The sequence below is a fragment of the Drosophila simulans genome, chromosome X, assembly GCF_016746395.2.
Source record: "Drosophila simulans strain w501 chromosome X, Prin_Dsim_3.1, whole genome shotgun sequence".
In the NCBI taxonomy this organism is placed as follows: Eukaryota; Metazoa; Arthropoda; class Insecta; order Diptera; family Drosophilidae; genus Drosophila; species Drosophila simulans.
The window spans coordinates 6,263,499-6,283,791 of record NC_052525.2 but is presented as its reverse complement, the minus strand read 5'-3'; the positions used below and the strand labels follow the sequence as shown (position 1 = coordinate 6,283,791).

The following is a 20,293-nucleotide window of genomic DNA, read 5'->3' as shown; positions in this document are numbered from 1 at the left end:
TTTGAAACGTCGATGTCGTCGAGCTATCGATAAGCTGATCTAACTGTAATATTGAGTATGGAAAAACAGTACATATATTGTGGAACATGGTAATGTGACACCCAACTGCAGCCAAATAATAATATAAATATTATCTGCCCGCAAAAATATTTTCCAAATTGTAAAATAAGCCCAGGCGATATATCAAGCGGAACATCGGCTTATCAGTTGCATTTTCAATGCATCCATAGCCTGCTCGACTATCGATGTATCGATACTTTTAACCATCCCTACTGTGAACAGAACGATTGTTGAAATGAAAACAACTGAAATAAGATGAGTTAAATTAAATTAAAGCTACAGTACCACGGATTACGAAAAAGAACGCATAGTTCAAGTTAATGACATTACGGTGCGATCGGAAGTGGCAGATATACGCTGGTCCCAGCTATGTGGAAAATTCCCGGTCAATGTCGGTAGTTAAGTTAACGCTGCGCCGCCACAGAACATCCTTTTAACCCACTGAGAGAAAAGGCGTCTGGATGCACCGCAGCACGGCGATTAAATGGAATTACAAATCGAAGGGTTAAGGTTTGTGCGAAAAGCAAAATAAGGAGCGGAAAAAAACTCGCACACACGTACGTTGCGTATTGCTTCGGTGCGCGTGTGTGTGTGTGTTTAGCAGTGCGTGCTTGTGTGTGCGGACGGCGGCTGCATGGGTGTGTGTGTATAATCATGTGAAAAATCGATTGGCAGCGCAGAAGCAGCGCGGCGGCGGCGCCAATTGTCACTGACTCGCAAGAAGAAGCACGCTTTTATGAAAACGCACGAAAAATTTTAATGGCAAAATACGAACGGTAATAAAGCGCATACTTTTAAAAATGGAGAAGAAGAATACCACACACAGCCAAAAAGGGAACGAAAGAAATGCCCGAGGACCACAATAACAATAGCGGAGCGATCGCCGCAAAAATAGAGTGCGAGAGAGAAACGGCGCCAGCACACACATATTCTTTATATAACTACTAGTAAGCAAAAAGCGAAACAAAACAAACACAAAGAGGAATCGCCAAGGAGCAGCGGACGAAAAAAAGAGCGGGAGACGGCCCAGAGCGTACGAAAGAGAGGGGGCGAGCTAGAGCGCGGCCCCTAGATGTTATCGAAACAATCGGAAGGACTGCGCTCATCCTTTCGATAACCAACCCGTCTATATACATATATATATATATATCTATATATATACATAATAAACAGTACACTTTTGGAGCCCCGATAGACGACAATTTCGATTGTTGTTGCCCCCGGCTTTTGACCAAGAATGGAACCAGATCCCAATGGGATAAAAATAGAGCCCTCACTTGATCAGCAGCAGTACGCCACCCATGTGCTGGCCATCAATGGCTCCAATGCCCGCCTGCTCATCGAGCATCCCTCAGCTTTGTTGGTACCACTCTCCTCGCATCACCAGCTGCAATTGCAGCAGCAGCAACAACAGCAGCAGCAGCAGCACGTGCAGCAGCAACATCAACAACAGCAGCATCAGCAACAACAGCAACAGTTCCAGCAGCAACAGCAACATCTTCACCAGCAGCAACAGGATCAACTGCAGTTCCAGCAACAGCATCTCCAGCTTTATTCACACGCACCACTGAAGCAACAGCAATTGCAGCAGCAGCAATCGCAACAGCAGCAGCAATCCCAACAGCCACCCACTCCATTGGGACCCACCAGCAGTGCCAGTTCCGCATCCATAACAGGTGCCTCCACCACTGGCCACCAGCAGAGGTGGAACGAGAGCTCTGAGGCACGCCAGCGCCGTCTGGCCAGAAATGCTGAAAGGATGCGGGAACGCCGGCAGCGCGAGAGCGAGGAGGAGTATCGCAAGCGACTACTCCGAAATGCAGAAGCCAATCGCCAGAGACGCCAGAATGAATCCGACATAGAGCGAGCCATGCGGCTAGTGAGGAATGCGGCCAGGCAACGGCTACGCCGGGCCATGGAGTCGCCGGACCAGAGGGCCAAACGCTTGGCCAAATTGGCCGAAAGGATGCGCATGTATCGCGCCAGCGAGACGAACGATCAGCGGAAGCTCCGGCTGGCGGAAATGGCGGCAAGGGCGCGCCAAAGGATCGCCAATGAGTCACCGGAGGAGCGGAAGGAAAGACTGAGAAAGCTGAACGATTATGCCAAAAAGGTCAGAGAAAAGAAGAAGGTACTGAAGCATGTTGTGGTGCACGGTGGTTCGTCGTCGGTGGTCGTCTCAACGCCGACATCCTCCTCGTCGTCAACGGACCAGCAGCACCACCACCAGCAGCAGCAGCAGCAACAGCAGCAACAACAGCAGCAGCAACAACAGCAGCAGGTGCTGGCTGTTGCAGCAGCAGCCGCAGCAGCGGCGGCAGCCAATTGTACTAACGAACACACTATCAATCTAAACCAGGCGACCACCACAGCGACGACGACGACAACGGACGAGGCAGGCACCCCGCAGCCCGCGGAGGATCAGCAGCATCTGGTGACAGCAGCCGCCTATCAGCAACACCAGGCCCTGGCCGGAGTGGAGTATATGGGACAGGGCATGTTTCTGGCGCCCGGCTCCCTGCGTCCACCCATGCAACTGAAGCAGGAGCCACAGACGCCGCAGCAGCAGCAGATCACACAGCAGCAGCTGCAGCAGCAGCATCAGCGATACACCATCACCGGGCAGCAGCAGCAACAGGTTACGGCTGCTCTACTCGAGGGCACCGAGCCGGGCAGCATCTTTGTGCAGCAGATCTATGGCGATGAGGGTGGCAAGGGCACCGCAAAGCTGCTCCAGGCCCATGTGCCGCACTTCAGCATCGCCGGTGGCCAGCTGGAACTCTACCCGCACAAATATGCCGCCAAGAAGCAGGAACTTCAGGTGCGTATGCAGTAGGCGTAGAAGGTAGCAAGAAAGAGTACAGGAGGATATTGAATGATCGGCGATAGCAAACCAAATCAGACACACACACACACACACAACGTAACGCAGCAAAACTAAAGTTTAGGATCCTCCAGGAACCTCATCTTCCCCATGTAATTTGTTATCTTGAAAACGCTACATCGTTTACAAACACCATTTATTTGAAATCTTATCGGTATTAGAACAAAAAGAGCACTAGCTTCTTCCAGTAAACGTAAAATCAAAACATGATTAGCTAAATTTTGCTTGATTCTTGAATAATAACAATACATGATTTTTGCAGTTGCAGAGGAATTTGGAATCGAATACAAATTCGTAGCGCTGGTAAAATATCAAACAATTGCCAATACTCGTAAATTTCAAATATTTTCCTTGCAGTTGGCGAAATCAACTGCCTCAAAGGAAAATGATTGAAACCGGAAAGTAGGAATTTTGAAAATATATAGAATTCGGATGGAAATGGGCAGAAGAAGCGGCTGATGGACCTCTTTTTTTTGCACGTTTCTTTACCCGCATTTTAACTCCTCTTTTGATCGAAACCGAAAATCCTATAATTTTATTTCAGTTGATTTTATTTGTCCGTTGTTCATATTACTTGTGTTAGTTCTTTATTTTGGTCAGAAGCAAATGAATTAATCGTATAGAGTGTAGATATATGTAGCAATGTAAATGTTGAACCTAAGGAGAACAAATCAAAATACTTTTACCAACCAGAAACAAACAAAAAGTGGTTTTAATTCGCTTGTACAGGTGTGCGTTCGTGTGTTTGTGTGTCCTCCATCTATCCCTTTCACTCTATCACTCGCACTCGGTTCTTTTCGAAAACCAATCTATAAGCCCACGTTCAATCACAGCAATCAATCTTATCTCTTAAATTACGAAATTAGGTTGCAATGATTTGTAAAATTCAATTACCAAAGATTGCTGTGATTGCGGAGACTAAGAATTAGACCAAAATTCCAAACCCATAGGCCCATAACCCGCAGAATCAAACCGACTCACCCGTTGGCTTGCCAATCCCTTCTATCCCTTCTTGCAGTCGGACAACGATGCTCCGGTGTCAGCGGGCGGCAATGATAACAGCGGGTCTGTTAGCCTCGGCCACAACGAGACCAAGGTGATCGTGACGACGGCCAGCGGGGAGCAGAAGCTGCTCAAGGCGACGCCCGGCCAGGCGCAGCAGCTGTATAACCAATTCCCCTACCTGGCCACCTTCCCTAACACCACCAGCAGCGGCAACAGCACCACCAATGTCGGCCACGTGGGCGTGGTGACGGCGGGTACAACAACGGGCGCCGGCGGCACAACCACCACAGCCTACTATCCAATGTACCACAATGGCTTCCAGATTGGCATCGGGCCGAATGCAGTGCCGCCGCCGTTTACACCCGTCAACTTTGCCAACGCCAGTGGTGGCAATAGTCCCGGCCAGTACAACATACTGGCGGCGAATCCCACGCTAACGGTCACTGGATTGGGACAGCAGGAGCAACAGCAGACAGGGGCATCGTCCGCGGCGGCGCCACAGATTGTGACCACACCTGTGGGCAGGGGCAGGCCGCGAAAGAATCCGCTGCCCAGCGAGGAGCAGCTTAAGGTGAACAGCCTGCTGGAGCAGGAGCTCAATCAGATGCTGTCCGCACCGCAGCTGGCCACCAGTACGCCGCGTCGCGGCAGGCCACTGTCGCAGACATCCCAGCATCATCATCAGGAGCTCAGCCAGATTCATGTACATTCCACGGCCGATGGCGACAGTCGAACGCCAGTGTTGACGCCGCGACGCAGCGGTGCTAACAAATACGAGACGGAGGAGGAAAAGCGAATACGTCTGGACAAGATGGCCGCACACCAGCGAGCGGTGCGTGCCAATGAGACGCCCGAGCAGCGAGCCACGCGTCTACAGAAGCTGAGCGAACGGGCACGGCTGAAGCGGGCCCAGATCCGAGCCACCGAGAATACGGACGAGCGCAAGGAGCGCCTGTCCAAGCAGGCGGAATATGCGCGAATGCGACGCATGCGCAGCCACACGCCGCGCAGCAGCAGCGCCACCAGCAACGAGTTCCGTGCCAAAACCGAGGAAGAAGATGAGTGCCAGGACGACGACACCAGTGCCGAGCATCATATGTACGAGAGTGAAGCTGTTTCGGTTACGGGCACGGGCAGCGATGGTGGCTTCGTTTCGGTGGTGAAGGCCGACAACGACGACTCACCATTGGGCGGTGGCGATGGCTCCAACGATCACGAACAGTTGCCGGCGCTGCAATTGCAGCAGCACGAGCTGCAGCAGATTGCCGGCAGCCTGCAGCAGCAACAGTTGGTGCAGCATCCGCATCACGAGGCGATTGTGTTGAACCAGCAGCACCGCCTGGTGACCATCAGTCAGCACCAGCAGCAGCAGCTCCATCAGCAGCAGCCGCATCCTGGCTTCAGCAAACTGCAGACGGTCAAGGATTATGCCAACGCATCCGGCGGTGGAGGCGGAGGAGGAGCTGCTGGTTCTGGCGGAGGCAGTGGAACGGGAGCACCCGAAAACAATGACATGCTAAAGATACTCGAGCCAATCATTGTGATGAAGACCAAATGAGGTTCGCGGAGGCGTCACAGTCGCAGCACCAATCGCTAGAGGGGATATGTATGGATGACGTGCTAGCCAGGCCTCCATTCCCGCCGGGAAATCAGGCGTTGGACGCACAAACGATGGAGATATCTGCGAACAGTAGGGATTGTCTATAGTTATCAATAAGAGTATTTTTTTTTTTAATCTGTTTTTTAAAGTGTTAATGTACTTCAATGGTAGATTTTGTAAAAAGTCAGAGTAAGCGGAGATCAAGGATCAAGTGCAATACGGATGCCTGGCAGGCACAAAAGTCCCCCGGAAACCCGGAAAGGAATCTGAAATGAAACACTGTGACGCCCCGAAAGCCACTGAAAATCGAAGTAATGCAGCTAAAATAAAAAGATAAAACTACGATCGATGGAGGAGATCCAACTAAACCTAATCCAGAATATGTAGCGCGTAAACAGAGCACTAAGTAGTTGTATGTATTAACTATTAATTTTTTAAATTAGCAAAAAAAAAAAACAAAAAAAAAAACAAAATAACAAATAAATCTAATAAGATCAAAACAAAATGGTCAATTGGCAGCGATTTATGGGACAGAGGGTCAGCTAGTGGTTATCGGTTATCGATAGCTGTTTATAAGAATGTTTACAACGCTCCACAGCGAAGATACGGAATATTTAGAGGATTCTGTGGAGCGGCTGACACACGATGATGCGGCAACGGGTTTCTTCGCCTGCGGCACCTATCAGCTGGTCCAGGAGGAGGGCGATCCAGCGGCGGAGATTTCAGGCAAGCGTCCACGCAAGGGTCTCGTTTATTTGTACCAGTTTAAAAAGGAAAACTGCCGCTTGGAGCGGGTACAGTTCATTGAAACGTCTGCCATTCTGGACATGAAGTGGCTGCCGGCCTGGAGCCGGTCACGCTCAACTCTTTTTACGAGTTTCTCCAGGATGCTAAGCAACTGCAGAGGCGCACGTGTTTTAGCCAAAACTATTTTCAAGCTGCCATCATCCCTGGCAAGCAATCGATAACGCATGCAACCGGCTCAGCCCTGGTTCGTTTATCGTAGGTTCTGTCAGCGCATTTTCATTCGAAGTTAGCGAATTCAGAGAAGTGAAGGAACATGAACTGCTTAGTCATGGTAAGTACTAAACGTAGAGGTCCTGCGGACTTAATAAACTCCTGATTGTACTCCGCACAGGATAACCCACCCAATCCCAACATGTTGTACGCCGAGGATAGCCCGGATCAGGCTACCGACAACATCGAAGAATCAAACGAGGAGCAAAAGGACCCGGAGGAGAAGATTTCGGTACTTAAAATGCGGATGAAGCAGGTGACTGAAAAGCTCGATGAGAATTTGGCCAAACAGGAGGCGGTACAGGCGAAACTGCGCAAAGTGCTGGAGAAGATGAAGGATTGTAAAGATTTTGAGGAGGGTCAATAATTAATGTACCGAAAGCGTGCTTTTGATTTCATTAATAAATACATATGTAAAATATAGGTATCACACGCTTTTCCATTTGATTCTCAGAGTAACAAGTAGAAGGCTTTTATCCTACGCCACCACATTCTGGATCCAGTTGAGGGCGCCGCGAATGCGACGCAGGAGGCCCGTGCCAGAAAGCTGCATATGAGCAGGTACTCCACATAGGCGCGCCTATTGCCAGAGCTGGCCACTGGCATCAATCCGGCGCCCATCTGTGGACGACCCTCGCAAATAATCTAGGTGGTCAGCGAAAGCAGCCACTGGAGGATCTGTACAAGAAATCATAATTAGCTTAAAACCAAAGACACTAGAATAACAAGATGCGTAACGCCATACAAATTTTTGGCACGCGATTTTTTGGCCGTGGCTCTAGGGGTGGCTCCAGGCTCTCTCGAGTTTTTGTTCGAGAGAGAAAGAGCGGAGAGCGCTAGCAAACAGCTCTTTTCTACGCATACAGTGATAGCAGACAACTGTATGTGTGTACACGTATGCTCATGCATTGTAAATTTGACAAAATATGCCCTTCACCTTAGAAGTTCGTTGACTTTAAATCTATATTATTTTTTATCAATTGGCACCATGCGAAACATTCTTGTTTTGCATTGCCTTGACGTTATTATTATTTAAATAAAGCTTAGAAATAGTAATAGACGAATCTATATACATCACAAAATAAATTTCGAAAATGACTTTATATTAGAATACTTGTCATTAGGGTATTCAGCTTGCGACGTGAGAAAAAATAATAAGGCAGTGATTGTTGAGTGCTTGTGTCCGCACTTCGTGCCTCCAGATATGACTTTTGCAATAAACAGTTTTCATATTTTTATTTATTTTATTAACTTTTATTACTTAAATTCTTAATATTTCGGAAAACTAAGGGCACCATCTGATCTTTTTATTAATATTTGTAAAATACACATTAAAGTTTTTGAAATATTTTTAAAAATAATAAAAAACAAATGTGTATAAAAAAATTTTTTGTTGAGCATTAGTGCACAAATAAAGGTAGTGTATATATATTACACATAATTAATTATCAACATAAATATAAATATGTAAAAGGTAGCTAATTCGAGCGGCGATCTTAACAAACGAATTTAAAAATTTTTTAAATTATAATAGTCAGGGCGTGAGTTTTTATTTTATTTCATCATATTGCTACGTAATTGGCCAAAACTTCAAATATGTACATTTGTTTCTTCGATCAGAATTGATTTCGGCCCGAAAATCGTCTTCTAGCACAACACGCACACATATACGCGTTCTCGTCTCTTGTTTTTACTCACACAAGCAAGCAAATTTATTATCTATTTTTAAATTTCTTACGCTCTCAGCGTCAGCGAGGGGAAAGAGAGCAAATTTGGCCTTCACCAAAAAAGTGGCTGCATAGTGCCAAACGATTGTATGGCCGTTACGTATCTTGTTATTCTATTGTCTTTGGTAAAAGGTTATACTAGTACTTTTCAACAAATCTAGTATAACCTTTTACTCTACGAGTAACGGGTATAAAAATATTCTTATTGAGTATTGTGCTGCTAACACCTGACTTCCTGGCTAGCATGTCATCCACACTTATCTCCTCTAGCGTTTGGTGCTGCGACTGTGATGTTTCGCACGACGTCGACAACGGCGGCAATGCGGTGTTGATGGCGCCGGAGATCTTCAATACGATTCCACATCAGCATCGTTTTAAGCTTATTATGATTTCTTTTACAGATCCTCCAGTGGCTGCTTTCGCTGACCACCAAGATTATGTGCGAGGGTCGTCCACAGATGGGCGCCAGTCTGGCAATAGGTGCGCCTATGTGGAGTACCTGCTCATATGCAGCTTTCTGGCACGCGCCCGCCTGCGTCGCATTCGCGGCGCCCTCAACTGGATCCAGAATGTGGTGGCGTAGGATAAAAGCCTTCTACTTGTTACTCTGAGAAAATCAAATGGAAAAGCGTGTGATACCTATATTTTACATATGTATTTATTAATGAAATCAAAAGCACGCTTTCGGTACATTAATTATTGACCCTCCTCAAAATCTTTACAATCCTTCATCTTCTCCAGCACTTTGCGCAGTTTCGCCTGTACCGCCTCCTGTTTGGCCAAATTCTCATCGAGCTTTTCAGTCACCTGCTTCATCCGCATTTTAAGTACCGAAATCTTCTCCTCCGGGTCCTTTTGCTCCTCGTTTGATTCTTCGATGTTGTCGGTAGCCTGATCCAGGCTATCCTCGGCGTACAACATGTTGGGATTGGGTGGGTTATCCTGTGCGGAGTACAATCAGGAGTTTATTAAGTCCGCAGGACCTCTACGTTTAGTACTTACCATGACTAAGCAGTTCAAGTTCCTTCACTTCTCTGAATTCGCTAACTTCGAATGAAAATGCGCTGACAGAACCTACGATAAACGAACCAGGGCTGAGCCGGTTGCATGCGTTATCGATTGCTTGCCAGGGATGATGGCAGCTTGAAAATAGTTTTGGCTAAAACACGTGCGCCTCTGCAGTTGCTTAGCATCCTGGAGAAACTCGTAAAAAGAGTTGAGCGTGACCGGCTCCAGGCCGGCAGCCACTTCATGTCCAGAATGGCAGACGTTTCGATGAACTGTACCCGCTCCAAGCGGCAGTTTTCCTTTTTAAACTAGTACAAATAAACGAGACCCTTGCGTGGACGCTTGCCTGAAGTCTCTGCCGCTGGCTCACCCTCATCCTTTGTACCAGGCAGAAGGAAGCGTTTCCGACCATTTAAAGTATACATTCTTAATCAGGATCAATAGCTGAGTCGATCTGGCCATGTCCGTCTGTACATATGAACGTCGAGATTTCAGGAGCTACAAGAGCTAGAATGTTGAGATTCGGCATACAGATTCTAGAGACATAGACGCAGTGCATGTTGGTCCCATGTAGCCAAGTCCACTCTAACGCCCACAAGCCTCACTAAACAGAGCCCTAAGTAGTTGCATGTATTAACTATTAATTTTTTAAATAAGCAAACAATGTCGATTGGCAGCGATGTATTAGACAGATGGTCAGCTAGTGGCTATCGGTTATCGATGACCGATAATAGCTTTTCATAAACATGTTTACAACGCTCCACAGCGAAGATACGGAATATTCGGCGGATTCTGTGGAGTGGCTGACACACGATGATGCGGCAACGGGTTTCTTCGCCTGCGGCACCTATCAGCTGGTCCAGGAGGAGGGTGAGCCAGCGGCAGAGACTTCAGGCAAGCGTCCACGCAAGGGTCGCGTTTATTTGTACCAGTTTGAAGAGGAAAATTGCCGCCTGGAGCGGCTACAGTGCATCGAAACGTCTGCCATTCTGGACATGAAGTGGCTGCCGGCCTGGAGCAGTGAGTGTAATCCCTACCTGGCCACGGTCAACTCTTTGGGCCAGCTTGAAATCTACGAGTTTCTCCAGGATGCGAAGCAACTGCACAGGCGCACGTGTTTTAGCCTGGCGGAGCAGGAGTCGCAGGAGGAAGCGCCATTGGCGCTGGCCCTAGACTGGCAACATGACGGGAAGCACATCCGACTGGCCATCTCCGATTCCAAAGGCGGCCTGAATCTATTGCGCTACTCATCACAGGGTGAGATAATCCGTGAACGGTCGTGGTTGTCCCATGGCTTTGAGGCTTGGACCTGTGCCTTCGATCGCTGGTCACCGCACCTTCTGTACAGCGGTGGCGACGATATGCTGCTCATGGCGCACGATCTGCGCACCGAGCAGCGTGCGTGGACCAACCGGGCGCACATGGCTGGAGTCACTTGTCTGCTAAGTCATCCGCGGCACGAAAACCATCTGCTCACGGGTAGCTATGATGAGCAGCTGCGTCTCTTCGACACCAGATCGATGAAGCGATCACTGGCGGAACTGGACTTGAGCGGAGGCATCTGGAGGCTGAAGCCGCATCCTGGCCAGCCCGATATCATCCTGGCCGCCTGCATGTACACCAACTTTAGCGTGGTGCAGCTGGATGTCGCGGCACCTGGCCTGAGTTTACTGGGCGCCTATGAGGAGCACAAGAGCATCTGCTACGGCGCCGATTGGGCACCATGGCAAAACAAGGACGATGCGTCCTTGACCATGGCCACTTGCTCCTTTTATGATCACACGTTGTGTGTGAGTCGTGTGGATATAAGCAAATAAATTCGTTCTTTGTAGGTTATATTATGTTTTGCAACTAAAATCTAAACGAAAACAAAACATTTGCTGGCTTAGTTTTTCATTTATCAATAGTTTGTATAATAGTTTGGGGGAAAACAGAATTGTTCAGGGCATTTGGGATATCCTAAGTTTTTAAACTGCCATTATCCCTGGCACGCAATCGATAACGTATGCAATCGGCTCAGCCCTGGTTCGTTTATCGTAGGTTCTGTCAGCGCATTTACTTTGATTAATTCGAAGTTTGCGAATTCAGAGAAGTGAAGGAACTTGAACTGCTTAGTCATGGTAAGTACTAAACGTAGAGGTCCTGCGGACTTAATAAACTCCTGATTGTACTCCGCACAGGATAACCCACCCAATCCCAACATGTTGTACGCCGAGGATAGCCTGGATCAGGCTACCGACAACATAGAAGAATCAAACGAGGAGCAAAAGGACCCGGAGGAGAAGATTTCGGTACTTAAAATGCGGATGAAGCAGGTGACTGAAAAGCTCGATGAGAATTTGGCCAAACAGGAGGCGGTACAGGCGAAACTGCGCAAAGTGCTGGAGAAGATGAAGGATTGTAAAGATTTTGAGGAGGGTCAATAATTAATGTACTGGAGGCGTGCTTTTGGCGTTAATTTTGATTTCATTTATAAATACATATGTAAAATATAGGTATCACACGCTTTTCCATTTGATTTTTTCAGAGTAACAAGTAGAAGGCTTTTATCCTACGCAACCACATTCTGGATCCAGTTGAGGGCACCGCGAATGCGACGCAGGCGGGCGCGTGCCAGAAAGCTGCATATGAGCAGGTACTCCACATAGGCGCGCCTATTGCCAGAGCTGGCCACTGGCATCAATCCGGCGCCCATCTGTGGACGACCCTCGCACATAATCTTGGTGGTCAGCGAAAGCAGCCACTGGAGGATCTGTAAAAGAAATCATAATTAGCTTAAAACGATGCTGATGTGGTATCGTATGGTGCGACTCACCTCCGGACTGTTGGGCATGCCGCCCGCTTTAAGCCAATTGGACGGGGCCCAGAGGAACAGCTGCACTACATTTGCTGCAATATCCGGACTGACCCGCTTGGACGGGTTGGGATTGAGGATGTTGTAGACCAGCTGTTGCAGCAGCGGCGGGCAGGTATCGCTCATTGGCGGCAGTTGGTCCTGCCGGTAATCGCTGTTCCTCAGCGAAAGCGTCATCTCACCGCGTTCGCGCGCCAGCCCACCACTGTTCGAATAGAACGGATTGCGATTGCCAAAGATCTCGTACGCCAGGGCACCGCAGGCCCACAGATCGGCCTTGCCGTAATTAAGTACGGCAAACGGACCGGGCATCGTATTGAAGATCTCCGGCGCCATCAACGCCGCATTGCCGCCCTTGTCGACGTCTTGCGAAACGTACGGCAGGCGCAGGCCATGCACCTTGTCCGCCAGACAGCAGCCAAAGTCAGAGAGCACCAGCACCGGAGCCGCATCGACCTGCAGCTCGATAAGCACATTATCGGACTTTAGGTCACGGTGGGCAACGCCGTGACGACTCAAATGGTTGACAGCCTCGAGCATTTGGGCCAGCAGCAGGATGCGGTTGCGCGTGCTCAGATCCTGGCTATCGAGCAGGCCGCGAAGACTGTGATCGTAGCGTTTCATCAGCAGATACAGCGACATATTTCGGCCATAGCCCTGCGGATTGATGCGTTGCGGCTGCGCCACCGGATACAGGAGATGTCCATCGGGAAAGTTGCGCACCTCGTCGCAAAAGAAGCCAAACATACAGACAATGTTGGGATGCGGTGGCAGGTGAACGGTTTGATTCTGGAGCAAACGTTCCCACTCATCGGAGGCGTCATTCATGCCGCGCTGGCGGGCCGGTACCGTCTCCTTGTACATGGCACGCAGGATGGACAGGGCGTTGCTCTGGATGTCGTAGTTGAACATCATTTTGAGTGCCAGTGGATAGCTGTCCACAGAGCTGTTGATGTTTGAATTCGCTGGCGAAGTCTGCAAGTTAAAGCAAAGAGCGTGGAGTCAAGTTGCCATGCAGATTTAAATTTACATGTGTATGTATTTACCACATTGAAGGCACTGCTGTTTGGCTCCTGGTCCTGTTGCTGCTGTTGCTCCTGGTGCTGCTGGTCCTGTTCCCTCGCCTGGGCGCCCACGAAATCACTGGCCGCCGATGGCTGACTGTAGTGGAAGACGTTGTCCACAGAGCCGCCAAAGTTGTGAACAAAGCGCGACATGTTCTGCAGGGGAGACATCATCTCGTGTGTACTCCAGCTATTCGGCGCAAAGGCTGGCGTTGCCTGCGGCGGCGGAGACGACGCATCGGGATGCAGGGATGCACCATCCGAGGCACCTTCCTTCTTGAAACCCGCTGCATAGACGACAGCGGCACAACCTTTGGCTATGGGCGGACCGATTTCCAAGTCATCGATGCTGAACTTGCTGTCTAGCGTATCGGAGATCTCGTCGTGATTCCAGGCGTTCTGCAGCCGGCTAGCTGCCTCCCGAATCTCCCAGCACACGCCCTCCAGTTCATCCTCCTTGCTGAGCACACCCGACCCGGAGGCCAGACTAACGCCAATCAGGGCGAAGAAGGGCGCTGAATCGCCAAAGAATAGCTTGCGGGTCGCGCGCTGGCGAAGATCCTCCGAGTAGGTGGTGGTCACCCGGCTGAGGATGTTGTCGATGAACAATTTGCGGGCATGCTGGCCCACTCGGAAGAGTCCACTGCTGCTGGTGGGGCTACTGGCACTGCCATTAAACGGCGATCCCGCGGGGGAGTTGATGGTGCGGGGCACTACATTGACCACCGATTTGGCCGCCTGCTGGGGCGTTGTCTGGCGAAGATTGGATGCGGGTTAATTGGACGTGCCTTGATCATCCGGTTAGTTTTACTTACCCGCACCACATTGGCGGCGGTGGAGGGTAGGGGAAAGCCTCGCTTGCTTCTTGTCTTCAATTGATTCTGGTCCAAAATGTTGGCGTGTATATCACGTTTACAATAGCTGCGCAAAATGTAGCGACCATGTTTGATCAGTCGCACGGTCAGCAGTCTCACAGACATCTTTCGGCCCACAAAGACCTCGGCTCCAAGTGCCTGCAACTGAATGAAGCCCCTAAAACGGCCTGCCATCTATTGATTCCATTTAAATCCTTACCTATTTTTTAAGATTTGTAGTGATCAACTCTTGCTGCTGCTTCTTCTTCTTCACCGTCAATGTTGCTCATGTGTGCGATCGATAGCGCCGATAGATAACCAAACAGCTGCTGTCGTTTGGGTTCGGCTCGGTTCGTTTCGATTCGATTGTTTTGTTTTTGCGTCGCAAATAAATGTTCTGTTTGTGGTGGTGCAGCTGCAGGGCGAAGTGTGGGGGCGGCGGTGGCAGAACTACAAGGCAAAATCGTCGAATCGAAAGGGTTTATTTTTGCAATAATTTGCCAAAGATATATCGCCTTTTTCGATATCTGTATGGGCTAGACTGATTTTGGGCTATTTTCAACTGAACAAAACGGTTAATTTACGACCTCCAACTTGCCTGGCTGACAATTTTTAATATATGCGCCTACTTCAACGTTTCGTTTCGATTCGATTTGGTCGTTAGATAATCGCTGGCCAGCTGGATCTTTTTTGTCTCGAAAATGGGCACCGCAATAAACACTTGTTTAAACGCTCGCTTGGTTTAAATTTCGCTATAAAAAAATAGCTAAATGTACAAGAATTTACGATAAAAACAAAGAATAATTTAGAAACAGCAAGGCGCCAGTGTGACCACACTTACGGTATATCTCCAGAATCGATAATGACTATAGCGTAGTGTGGACTCGAACCATTTGGTGAATTCAAAACTAAAAACCGTTATTCTCGTGCCGTAAATTCAAAAATGAAAATAATCTATTGAAATATCCTGCCACACACATAAATTTATTACACGAAACTAACAGAAAATCTTTAATAACCAAATAGTGAATCACTTCGGTCCCAGCATCTCCTTAGGATTGACCCACTCCTTGAACTGCTCCTCGGTAATCCCGGTCTTCAGTGCCTCTTCCTTCAGGGTCGTCTTATTCTTGTGCGCCGTCTTGGCGATCAGGGCGGCCTTGTCATAGCCAATGTGCGGATTCAGGGCGGTCACCAGCATCAAGGACTCGTTCATGATCTTGTCAATCCTCTCCTTGTTGGCCTGCAGCCCCTCCACGCAGTTCTTGCTGAAGGTCATGCTGCCATCAGCTGGGAGGAGCAGGTTATGTATGTTCTTGAACTTGGAAAACACTTTTCCGACTCACCCAACAAGCGAATGGAGCGCAGCACATTGGACACGACCAGGGGCTTGAATACATTCAGCTCGAAGTGCCCATTGGAGCCGCCGATGGTCACCGCCACCTGGTTACCCATCACCTGGGCACACAGCATGGTCATCGATTCGCACTGCGTGGGATTCACCTTGCCGGGCATGATGGAGCTACCGGGCTCGTTCTCCGGCAGCATTAGTTCGCCCAAGCCGCAACGCGGACCCGATCCCAGCAGTCGGATATCGTTGGCGATCTTCATCAGGCTGACGGCGATCGTGTTGAGCACACCATGCACCTCCACCATGGCATCGCGGGCAGCCAGTGCCTCGAACTTGTTGGGCGCCGACACGAAGGGCAAGCAGGTGAGCTCCGAAATGCGCTTGGCCACCTTCTCAGCGAATCCCTTGCGTGTGTTCAGACCCGTACCCACGGCAGTGCCGCCCAGAGCCAGCTCATAAACGCGCGGCAGACAGCCCTTAATCCTCTCCAGACCGTTGGTCAACTGCTGTGTGTAGCCGCTGAACTCCTGGCCCAAGGTCAGCGGTACTGCGTCCATCAAGTGGGTGCGTCCGATCTTGATGATGTCCTTGAACTCATCCGACTTGGACTTGAGGGCATCCCTCAAGTGTGTAACCGCCGGAACAAGCCGCTCGTTCAGCTCCATGCCCACCGATATGTGGATGGCGGTGGGGAAGGTGTCGTTGGAGCTCTGCGACTTGTTCACATGATCGTTGGGATGCACCGGCTTCTTGCTGCCCAGTTCGCCGCCCATCATCTTAATGGCCGCATTGCTGATCACCTAGAAGGGTTGCAAATGGAATGGTGCAGGAGAAGCATCCAGCTATGCACATTTCATGTTACCCGTATCCAATCTTACCTCGTTGGTGTTCATATTCGTCTGGGTGCCCGAACCGGTTTGCCAGATGACCAATGGGAAGTGACCCTGCTTGTATAGCTTGCCGGAAATGACATCGTCGCAGGCGCAGGACACTGCATCCGACACCTTGCCATCTAGTCCGTAATCCTTGTTGACCTCGGCACAGGCCTTCTTCAGTATGCCCATGGCCTGGATCACCGGCATCTGCGGGCAGTAGGGGATTAAATGGCTATGGCAGAGCTTTTGGTAGATGCCAGAATATGTTGGTTGCCTACCGGCATACGTTCGCCTATGTCGCCAATGGGAAAATTCAGCTTGGAGCGCATCGTCTGAGCGCCGTACAGCTTGTCCGCCGGCACCTTTAGCTCCCCGAAGGTGTCCTTCTCCGTGCGGAACTTGCCCTTGCCGCCCTTACCGCCCTTGTCACACTGCAAAGATGCCCCTTGTTGCATGAGTAGCCAGCGCCCATGGTGCGTACTTACATCCTTGGCACGGAGGCCACTGCAAACCACCCAGAGATTGCGCCTAGCCAAGTGCAGACCATTGATTTGCTTCAGCATTTTCAATTATTATTGTTCTGTGTTTCCGAGCGATTCATATACAACAAAACGATCTGATCTAGAAAATCACACTGCGATTCCGATGACAGCGATGGTTGAATGATGGGTTTCGTCGTCGGCCTACTTGGCTCAACTTCACTTGGGTCCCAGCATCTGTTCGGGTCGCACCCAGTCGTTGAACTGCTGCTCCGTAAGGTAGCCCAGATTGATGGCCTCCTCCTTGAGCGTGGTGCCATTCTTGTGCGCCGTCTTCGCGATCTTCGCCGCCTTGTCGTAACCAATGTGCGGATTCAGGGCGGTCACCAGCATGAGCGACTCGTTCATGATCTTGGCAATGTTCTCGCGGTTCGCCTGGATGCCATTCACACAGTTGGCAGTGAAGGTCCTGCTACCATCAGCTGCAAAAAGGAAAAGATTCGGTTGATTTGGCATGCCCAACAGCGGGGTAATAGGTAATCGTCATAGCTTACACAATAGCCGAATGGAGCGCAGCACATTGGACACGATCAGGGGCTTGAATACATTCAGCTCGAAGTGGCCATTGGAGCCACCGATGGTCACCGCCACCTGATTGCCCATCACCTGGGCGGAGAGCATTGTCAGCGACTCGCACTGCGTGGGATTCACCTTGCCGGGCATGATGGAGCTACCGGGCTCGTTCTCCGGCAGCGAGAGCTCGCCCAAACCGCAACGCGGCCCGGAGCCAAGGAAACGAATATCGTTGGCGATCTTCATCAGGCTGACGGCGATCGTGTTGAGGACACCATGCACCTCCACCATGGCATCGCGGGCAGCCAGTGCCTCGAACTTGTTGGGCGCGGTGACGAAGGGCAGGCTGGTCAGCTCGGCGATCTTCGCAGCGCACTTCTCGGCGAATCCCTTGCGTGTGTTCAGACCCGTTCCCACGGCAGTGCCGCCCAGAGCCAGCTCATAAACGCGCGGCAGACAGGCATCGATGCGCTCCTGGGCGTAGGCCAACTGCTGGGCATAGCCGCTGAACTCCTGGCCCAGCGTCAATGGCACCGCATCCATCGTGTGGGTGCGTCCGATCTTGATGATGTCCTTGAACTCCTCCGACTTGGCGCGCAGCGCATCGTGCAGCGTCTTAATCGCCGGCTTGAGGTTGTTGTTCAGCTCCAGCGCCACCGAGATGTGAATGGCGGTGGGGAAGGTATCGTTGGAGCTCTGCGACTTGTTCACATGATCGTTGGGATGCACGGGCGTCTTGGAGCCCAGTTTGCCGCCCAGCAGCTCAATGGCACGATTGCTGATCACCTGCGAGTTGGGAGTTAGAGAAGATCATACAACTGAGACAAGTGACCGCTCATGCCCACCTCATTCACATTCATGTTGCTCTGCGTGCCCGAGCCCGTCTGCCAGATGACCAGCGGGAAGTGGTCGTCGTACAGCTTGCCGGAGATGACATCGTCGGCCGCCTTCGAGATCGCCTCGCTCACCTTGCTGTCCAGCCCGAACTCCTTGTTTACCTCGGCGGCTGCCTTCTTCAGGATGCCCATGGCCTGCACCACGGGTTTCTGGCGGGGATTAACGAGAGTTTTAGCTGCTTTCAATGTGTTTTCTTCTTATTTTGTTAATGAAGTAAATACATTTTTTAGACTCTGAATTACATTGAACAAACTCATAGAACTAGCATTCACTATTGGTTCTGCTTTCCGTAATAGAAGCTTAATTTAAGCCATAATTTACTTAGTAATTAGCTAGACCTTGCTGCTTTTTGAACCTTCAATGCGGACTTTTAAATACTTTCGAAAGATTTTCGTGGGAATTACATACGTACGTGGAGGCAGTGAAGCACTACTTACGGGCATCCGTTCGGTGGCTCCGCCGATGGGGAAATTGATCTGGGATCGCATCGTCTGGGCGCCATAGTACTTATCCGCGGGCACCTTCAGTTCGCCGAAGGTGTCGCTCTCCACGCGAAACTCCTGGGAGGCCTGTCGATGCGAATGAAACCGATAAGAGTGGCGACAATATCAGTAAGTAAACAGGGGCAGACCATTTCAGATGCGGATGGCAGATAGTAAGTTAGTTGAGACTATGGAAATCAGAGTGAACAAATCAGAGGACGACCACTCGACGACGGCTGCTGCTCGAAGTTAACTGAGGCGTGCTCGGGCATTGAAAGGCGGAGGCGATAAGCTATGGAATCAAATCAAAAAGCCGAGTGTACAGCGAACAGATTCTTGAAAGAGCGCTCCCAACGAGCGAACTGCCGCGGAATTGGTGGAGGTGTAAAAGAGGGAATTCAATGCCGAGCACCGGGTGCTGAATATGAAAGACCCAACTTCGCATGGGGTGCGCACAGCACGGGGCACAAAAGTAGTGCGAGGATATCAAACTATACATGTGCATATATATGTATACTTCAGTTGGCAATAGTTGCAATATTATTAGTTTATATTATCACTTCTATAAAAACAGACTCATCCGAACTTTGTATTTCTAGTGCTATTCATGTGACCAGCGCTGTGCCTTGGATTTATGGGTGCAATTTACGCCGGACTGTAGCTACTATCTAGTGCTTTATATACATATGTTTTATATGCAGCATTATCTGAATAATCGGGAGTGTATTACAGTGGTCGGCATTCATCTAGTACCATATATAATTAACCGGTTTTAATTCAATTGCCGAAAAAACAAAAAAAAAACAAGAATTCGCTGACTAGCACAATTTCTTGAATTACAACTCGTTTCGCGAGTTTATGATTCTCTCTTTTCCCTGTTTTTTTTTTCAACGCTGTGAGTTTGTTTTGTTTTCAATCATGTGATTTGAGTGCGAAATAGAAATAAAAAACGTGTGCGAAAATTGAGTGAAAAAATCAATGCGACGGCTTCCAATTGGAGCCGCGCGCCAATTGGAGTTGGTCCACAAGTGGTCGCAGTGGTGTTCCAATTGGAACCTCCGTTCCCGCGCCTGGAAGTCGCTCGCTTCCACCTTCCATTGTGTAATGATTACGAAACGCCGGCATTTGTGCACTTTTCATTGGCATTTCTGCCCGCCGCGCCTTGTTTACAATCAAAATAACACTTTTTGGAGTTATTAGCTGCTGCATGGGCGAATCTAGCATTACATAAGGCACAATATTTTTGCCATCTCGCTGCGAAATAAATATCCAATTTGCACAGCACTTGCAATCCTTACCAGACGCAAACTTCCAATGGCTGCCCAGGGTTTCGTCATTTGTTGAACGCCGCGAAGCGTGGAGCGCTGCAATAACGGTAGCACCATCTCTATGCTTATTCCTTAGTCGGTAATTAATAAATAAGTTTGCAAGCAAGTGATCTTTCACGGACGAGCCCACCACAACAACACCAACAACAAAAAAACAACAAAAGCACCTCAATGCGCGGGTGAGAGCTATCGGGCCATCGATTGCTCTTATCGACTTTGTACCGAGTGCTGCATA

General features: G+C 49.6%; 8 protein-coding genes across 12 annotated transcripts; 4 read left to right on the top strand and 4 right to left on the bottom strand.

The window, feature by feature from the left end:
* The first annotated feature begins 212 nt into the window (after nucleotides 1–212).
* On the top strand, nucleotides 213–6,054 carry LOC27206574 (basic-leucine zipper transcription factor A). Of its 3 annotated transcripts, none has more exons than XM_039296478.2 (3): nucleotides 213–2,173; nucleotides 2,420–2,881; nucleotides 3,963–6,054. In XM_039296478.2, exons 1-3 carry the CDS (start codon nucleotides 1,298–1,300, stop codon nucleotides 5,505–5,507), a joined length of 2,883 nt encoding a protein of 960 aa, XP_039152412.1. In that variant the 5' UTR covers nucleotides 213–1,297; the 3' UTR covers nucleotides 5,508–6,054. The 3 variants fall into 3 exon arrangements, with proteins under 3 accessions (XP_039152412.1, XP_039152413.1, XP_039152411.1); XM_039296479.2 differs by lacking the exon at nucleotides 3,963–6,054 and adding exons at nucleotides 3,207–3,247; nucleotides 3,302–3,910 and having other exon boundaries at nucleotides 213–2,881; XM_039296477.2 differs by having other exon boundaries at nucleotides 213–2,881.
* A 431-nt stretch (nucleotides 6,055–6,485) lies between these two features.
* On the top strand, nucleotides 6,486–6,989 carry LOC6740001. Its single transcript, XM_002076850.4, has 2 exons — nucleotides 6,486–6,627; nucleotides 6,688–6,989. Exons 1-2 carry the CDS (start codon nucleotides 6,610–6,612, stop codon nucleotides 6,931–6,933), a joined length of 264 nt encoding a protein of 87 aa, XP_002076886.2. The 5' UTR covers nucleotides 6,486–6,609; the 3' UTR covers nucleotides 6,934–6,989.
* A 1,944-nt stretch (nucleotides 6,990–8,933) lies between these two features.
* On the bottom strand, nucleotides 8,934–9,453 carry LOC120285350. Its single transcript, XM_039297564.2, has 2 exons — nucleotides 9,296–9,453; nucleotides 8,934–9,235 (listed from the first exon to the last, which is right to left on the bottom strand). The coding sequence occupies exons 1-2, from the start codon at nucleotides 9,296–9,298 to the stop codon at nucleotides 8,990–8,992; spliced, it is 249 nt and encodes an 82-aa protein (XP_039153498.1). The 5' UTR covers nucleotides 9,299–9,453; the 3' UTR covers nucleotides 8,934–8,989.
* A 551-nt stretch (nucleotides 9,454–10,004) lies between these two features.
* On the top strand, nucleotides 10,005–11,175 carry LOC27207147 (diphthine methyltransferase). The gene has a single exon (XM_016182878.3). The coding sequence runs from the start codon at nucleotides 10,048–10,050 to the stop codon at nucleotides 11,116–11,118; it is 1,071 nt and encodes a 356-aa protein (XP_016038352.1). The 5' UTR covers nucleotides 10,005–10,047; the 3' UTR covers nucleotides 11,119–11,175.
* A 97-nt stretch (nucleotides 11,176–11,272) lies between these two features.
* LOC6739996 lies at nucleotides 11,273–11,809 on the top strand. The gene is made up of 2 exons (XM_016180870.3): nucleotides 11,273–11,421; nucleotides 11,482–11,809. The coding sequence occupies exons 1-2, from the start codon at nucleotides 11,419–11,421 to the stop codon at nucleotides 11,725–11,727; spliced, it is 249 nt and encodes an 82-aa protein (XP_016038351.1). The 5' UTR covers nucleotides 11,273–11,418; the 3' UTR covers nucleotides 11,728–11,809.
* LOC6739997 (serine/threonine-protein kinase Pink1, mitochondrial) lies at nucleotides 11,756–14,973 on the bottom strand. 2 transcript variants are annotated; one of them, XM_039297558.2, is made up of 6 exons: nucleotides 14,915–14,973; nucleotides 14,294–14,839; nucleotides 14,035–14,238; nucleotides 13,202–13,972; nucleotides 12,117–13,130; nucleotides 11,756–12,053 (listed from the first exon to the last, which is right to left on the bottom strand). In XM_039297558.2, exons 3-6 carry the CDS (start codon nucleotides 14,197–14,199, stop codon nucleotides 11,853–11,855), a joined length of 2,151 nt encoding a protein of 716 aa, XP_039153492.1. In that variant the 5' UTR covers nucleotides 14,200–14,238; nucleotides 14,294–14,839; nucleotides 14,915–14,973; the 3' UTR covers nucleotides 11,756–11,852. The 2 variants fall into 2 exon arrangements, with proteins under 2 accessions (XP_039153492.1, XP_039153494.1); XM_039297560.2 differs by having other exon boundaries at nucleotides 14,035–14,232; nucleotides 14,294–14,614; nucleotides 14,672–14,919.
* On the bottom strand, nucleotides 14,767–16,926 carry LOC27208978 (probable fumarate hydratase, mitochondrial). Its single transcript, XM_016184516.3, has 5 exons — nucleotides 16,785–16,926; nucleotides 16,578–16,730; nucleotides 16,303–16,506; nucleotides 15,420–16,224; nucleotides 14,767–15,363 (listed from the first exon to the last, which is right to left on the bottom strand). The coding sequence occupies exons 1-5, from the start codon at nucleotides 16,860–16,862 to the stop codon at nucleotides 15,104–15,106; spliced, it is 1,500 nt and encodes a 499-aa protein (XP_016038348.1). The 5' UTR covers nucleotides 16,863–16,926; the 3' UTR covers nucleotides 14,767–15,103.
* Nucleotides 16,850–20,223, bottom strand: LOC27207923 (fumarate hydratase, mitochondrial). Of its 2 annotated transcripts, none has more exons than XM_016183551.3 (5): nucleotides 20,029–20,223; nucleotides 18,686–18,817; nucleotides 18,197–18,397; nucleotides 17,333–18,137; nucleotides 16,850–17,260 (listed from the first exon to the last, which is right to left on the bottom strand). In XM_016183551.3, the coding sequence occupies exons 1-5, from the start codon at nucleotides 20,113–20,115 to the stop codon at nucleotides 16,998–17,000; spliced, it is 1,488 nt and encodes a 495-aa protein (XP_016038346.1). In that variant the 5' UTR covers nucleotides 20,116–20,223; the 3' UTR covers nucleotides 16,850–16,997. The 2 variants fall into 2 exon arrangements, with proteins under 2 accessions (XP_016038346.1, XP_016038347.1); XM_016183552.3 differs by lacking the exon at nucleotides 20,029–20,223 and adding an exon at nucleotides 18,880–19,018.
* Nucleotides 20,224–20,293: the final 70 nt, after the last annotated feature.